At 43.0% G+C, this 5,454-nt stretch overlaps 1 protein-coding gene across 1 annotated transcript; it reads left to right on the top strand.

Moving 5' to 3' along the window:
• The first annotated feature begins 580 nt into the window (after window positions 1-580).
• LOC136469356 (putative disease resistance RPP13-like protein 1) lies at window positions 581-4,588 on the top strand. The gene is made up of 2 exons (XM_066467578.1): window positions 581-832; window positions 1,673-4,588. Exons 1-2 carry the CDS (start codon window positions 581-583, stop codon window positions 4,586-4,588), a joined length of 3,168 nt encoding a protein of 1,055 aa, XP_066323675.1.
• The last annotated feature ends 866 nt before the right edge of the window (window positions 4,589-5,454 follow it).

The raw sequence follows: 5,454 nt of genomic DNA, 5'->3' as shown, positions 1-5,454 counted from the left end.
ATGACACTTTTGGGGCATGCATGACCACAAGACGTAGGAGTGGAAAGCACGTTGGATCATCTAGATGATTGAGCATAGAAAAAGAAGAAATTCACTAAAACTGGGATACCGGCAGAGGGTGGATGACCTGTCGAAGTCAACTAGATTGGATCTAACTACTCTCATCACCAATCTGACTAGAGCCAGAGAGACCAAGTCATATAACTACTAGCACCGATCAAGAAATGAACTAATCATCACATGTCTTGCTTAAGTCGTCTGTCAGTACTGTCCATTTTTTTGGTACCTAAATCCCCCCCCCCCCCCCCCCCCCCCCCTCTCTCTCTCTCACTCACACACACACATCCATAGCAGTTCTTCCCCGGCCAAAGCAAGGCAGCGCCGTCGAGACGACATCGCCGTCGCCCAGTGAGGTATCAATGCACTGCATGCATTTCTCTACGAGATGTGCATCCTGGTAGCAGCACTCAACCTGAATTGAATATAATGACGACCTCCTGATCGATCAGGCAAAGCAGCTAGGGACCTGAGAGTCTGAGACCGAGATAGATCGATGATCCCGGACTCAGCCTTAGCCTCCATGGCCTCCAGCCTCACCATGTTCGTGGCCAACTTGGTGTTGGCGGAGATCAGCGAGCATCGGGCCGTCAAGGGCGACGTCAACAGGCTCAAGAAGAACTACGAGCGGGTGGTGCTGATGATGGAGTCGGCGGAGCGCAAGGTGATGCTGGACGACGAGGTAGGCAGGTACTGGCTCAAGCGGGTCAAGGACCACATGTACCAGGTCGAGAACGTCGTCGACCAATGGATCATCAAGAACGACAAGCCCAGGGTATGTTGCTCTGTTCTCTTTTGTCTTTTATAGATTTCATTTCATTTCGTATTCCACAACCAGGTTTAAAACTTTAAATGGATTTCAAATTGCTGGCAATGCATTTATCTGATCGACTACAGATTTGAAACTTTGGTGAGATCTACAATGTTATCGAAATGTAACCCAAATCTGAAGACCCGTTCAGCCATACTATGTTAAACACTTCTGTTGTTGCACTGGTTTGAAATGTAAGGTCATCAAAGAAAGGAGCGGCCCTAATCATTCACAATGGAAAATTGTCGTTTTTAGTTCATTTTTATTTCCTTAATTTATAAAGCATGGTTTATGACTGATCTGGAAGGTATTATGATGAGTATGTTACTAGAGGGTATGCATTACCGTTACATATGTTTGATTCCATTTCCATTTACGTTATCACTAACTGAACCAAACACCTTGAATGTCCCAATAGATACTCTATAGTCTCTATCCGCTTATGGTAAATTTATGAATTATTACTCTATATGTTTCGCTATATGTATGTTTCTTGTTTTCGTGAGAGTTTCTAGAATTTATCTTATTTCTAGTGCGTCCCATGATGATTAACATAGAAGCTCTATTTAGGCCTTCGATTAGTAATAGTAAGATATCAATTCATGAGGCATTAGGTGGATGGACTTCATTTTTGGGGACTAGCGTGCCTAAGCAATATGTGTTTCATAAGTGTTTTATTTTCTCTCTCTATCAAAACTCAAAACTCGTCTCCATGTTGATCGTGTGTGACTTTTAAAAGGAAGATACTCAATTCAAAGGCATGATTAAATATTTGAAATAATTGTCTCTTCATTTGTTGTGCAGGGATCTCTCAGAAGGACGATTAGCTGTGGTGATCATTCTGGTCTCATAAAAGTTGCTGCCGCCATAAAGGAGTTGAATGTGGATTTTGAGAGCATACTGAAGCTTCCAGTTGAGACCAAGACAAACCAGCACGCAATTCGATCATATGGAAAGACAGCACCTGACTACAATGCTGATATTATTGGTGACTATGTTGACAGCGATGCTAGTGATTTAATTGAGTTATTACATAGTTCCAAGAAAAGATGTCGTCTTATTGCGATAGTTGGAATGGTTGGAATTGGCAAGACTACTCTTGCTCGGAGGATATATCACAGAGTCAAGGTTGGTGATGGTAACGCTCATCACTTTGAGAAAAAATTATGGATACGTTTCTCCAATGATTTGAGTTCACTAATAATGTGGTCAGATCGTCGTAAGGAAGGACCAACTAAAGATCAACTACAGAAACTGGGGGATGAAATAGCTAAGAAGAAATTCTTGCTAGTAGTTGATTCTGTCTGGACAGAAAATGTTTGGGAGGCGTTGTTGGAGGGTCCTCTGCAGCAGGGCAACAGTGAAAGCAGTAGAGTGATAGTAAGTACCAGAAATAAGCATATTGCTAAAAGAATCGGGGCTGGTCATATCCATTATGTCAAAAGGATGAACAACATTGATGCTTTGAGCTTGCTGTTTCGAAGAGCTTCGATTAGTGAGAATGACGAAGCAGACTTAAAGGACATTGGGCAACAGATAGTCAAGAAATGTGATGGTCTCCCGCTTGCCATCAGGAGTATAGGGCGGACTCTAAGGGGCCATGAGCCGACAAGGCATGACTGGGAGACTGTATGTCGGACTGCATTTCAGGACCTTTCACCAGAGGAACAATACATGATCAACTTGAGTTTTCAGAATTTGCCATCTTACATGAGGCAGTGCTTTCTTTACTGTTCAGTCTTTCCTGAAGATTTCTTCATCGAGAAACAGTACATTATACAACAATGGATCTCTGAGGGCTTCATTGTGGAGAAGAGAAAACTCACCATGGAAGAGGTTGCGGAGTATTATTTTGATGAGTTGATTGGAAGAGGTCTCCTCCATCGTGAGTTTGGGAATGCTGGTGCCATAGGAGCGAAGATGCCTATCATGATCCGCTCCTTTGCGAAGGATGTGTCTGATTATGAAAACTTCTGCAATGAATCAGTTTCTATAACAAATCTTTTTGAAGTACGACGACTATCAATAGTTGAAAACAATGAGGTAAAGGATCACAATGATGATGGCAATGAAAATGAAAATGGTGACAGTGGTGAGATCATAGGAGCAGAAGAAAATATCAATGACAACATGGCAAATAATAACCACAGAAATAATAATGAAGCCAGAAGAGAGGCAAACACTGGAGAAAGCGTATCGCTGCATGGACTAAGAAGGATGAAGTACCTGAGGACACTAGTACTTCATAAGAGCACAATACCAGATGGCATTCGAGTGGACATGTTCAAACAACTAAATCTTTTAAGAGTGCTTGACCTACGTGAAGTGCAAGGTATTAGGACTCTACCTATTTCTATAGGAAGCCTAGAGCATCTTCGATACTTGAATATTTCTGAAACAAATATAAGAAAACTCCCTAGGAGCATAGTATACCTAAGGATGCTCCAGTATTTGCTCCTCAGGAACTGCTCAGAAATACAGACACTTCCAAAGGGCATAAGGCAGCTAAGATATTTGAGGTGCCTTGACATTTCAGGTACTGGTATCAAGGATATAAACTGGAGCTTTTCTGGCATGGAAGAGCTTATCTCTATGCAAGGCTTCCCCATAGGAGATAATATTGGTTCGCTACAGTCACTGGATCTTAAATTTCCCAAGAAACTTGATATTCTTCGTATTGATGGGCTAGAGGAAATAACAACAACAACAACAACACAGCAGCAGCAACAGCAACAACAAAGCCCACCTGAAAATAAATGGCCAATTAAAAAGTATCAGCTCAAGGAGCTTGAGCTATGTTACATTAATGTTGACCCTCCATTGGTGCCAGACGACCCAACAGACGAAAGAAGGCAAGTTCTCGAGAGATTTGTCCCTCACAAAAGCCTAGTGCATCTCAAAATTCAGAACTACTATGGGAAGCAGTACCCTTCATGGATATTGACGCTCTCAAACCTCCAACGACTCCACCTCCAAAACTGTGTATGGTGCAAGAAACTCCCTTCATTGGGAGAGCTGCCACAGCTCAAGTTTCTAGCTGTGACAGGCTTTGACAATTTATGCTCACTTGGAATGGAGTTTAGGGGTGATCTGCAGGGCAAGGTAGCATTTAGCAGGCTCCAGCAGCTTTTCATTGGTGACATGAAAGCTCTGCATACATGGTCTGATCTACAGAGCCAGGATCTGCCGCAACTTCAGATACTCAGGTTATTGGGATGCATAAATTTGGTAGTCATTCCTCTCATTCTTCAAGAGTCAACGACACTAATGAGGTTGGAGATTGATACCAGAACTAAGACTATGATCGAGGATAAGCTCCAAGGCTTCACAAAGGGTAAAGTAGTCAATATGGATGACACATGGGAACTACAGCAAGACAGAATTGTTATAGCAGATGTGGCTCCACAAAATGTGCACCCTCCTCATCAACAAGATGAAATCGTTGAAGCGGCAGACCAACAAAATGCACACCCCTCCCAGCAAGATGAAATTGTTCAAGCAACAGTGGCCCCACAAAATGCACAACCTCCACAGCAAGAAATTGTTGAAGCGGAAGTTGCCCCACAAAATACACACCCTCATGAACAAGACGAAGTTGTTGAAGAGAGAGTGGCCCTACCGAAAAAGATGCCCAAAATATTCCAGCTTGACATAATCAATGTTGTCCTTACCATCTTTGCTACCACTATACTTTGCTCCATTTTGTATCTAATGTGCTAAGATCCTGAGATTCAAAGAGGAGAAATTTTATTTTGTTTCTTTATAAAGGGAGCTTTTATTAACTTTTCAATAACATTATATTGAGATGATATAAAGTCTTATAAAAGAACTTCTAATCTCTGCTTAGAATAAAGCATACAACCACAAAGAATAATAGTACCACACACAAAATAAAGATGAGATTAGGAGACGAGCCATGTGCTGGAAAAAATAACCTTGGCTGCTGGTGCGAAATGCTGCAAAGCCACCACAATAAAATCCTTTGTATGCGAGACTTTTGTAGAATAGTCCAAGTACGAAGTCAAGGTATAACCCTATAAATAACATGTGCAGCTTCTCCAAAAGACTTTGAACTCTCTACTATTTCTTCTCTATGATGTGGACGCCCAAAGTATATGTTATGGTGCGCGCGCGATGGGCGTACGTGAGCTGCGCGCGGTCACCACGGCGCGCTGGGCACGATCACTACGGGTCTCGGCGCCACTTTTCTAGGATCAGTTTAGTTGGGTTGTTAGATCATTTGGTTTGTTAGATCACTAGAGTATTTTCAGGAGTTTGTTAGCAGTATGCTGGATTTGCCTATAAGGCTAAACATTTGTTTAATGAGAAGGTTAGCCAGAGATTGAGTTTATCTCTCTCGCCCTTTGGCATTGTTGCTCTCTGTCTCTCTCTCTCATTCACGTTCACCACCAGGCGCCAAGCACGGCGCCGCCAAACCGCCGCCGGGGATTCAAACCCAGGCCAGCCACCTTCCACTCCTACGCCCTACGTTCCCTAAGCTCCAACAATCCGTCATTCCCACCACCACTGCCGTCACCACCACCGCCCCCGTGATCCCATCTGCCCCCGCCTTCACCAGTTCGACC

This window comes from Miscanthus floridulus, chromosome 8, assembly GCF_019320115.1.
Source record: "Miscanthus floridulus cultivar M001 chromosome 8, ASM1932011v1, whole genome shotgun sequence".
NCBI classification, from domain to species: domain Eukaryota; kingdom Viridiplantae; phylum Streptophyta; class Magnoliopsida; order Poales; family Poaceae; genus Miscanthus; species Miscanthus floridulus.
The sequence above is the reverse complement of the archived record's forward strand: the minus strand, read 5'-3'. Positions and strand labels throughout refer to the sequence as shown.

Excerpts from the sequence above, each read along its gene's own strand:
- LOC136469356 (XM_066467578.1), top strand. The coding sequence starts at position 581 with ATGGCCTCCAGCCTCACCATGTTCGTGGCCAACTTGGTGTTGGCGGAG. Across the intron at positions 833-1,672 it reads TCAAGAACGACAAGCCCAGG|GGATCTCTCAGAAGGACGAT; the intron begins GTATGTTGCTCT and ends TTTGTTGTGCAG.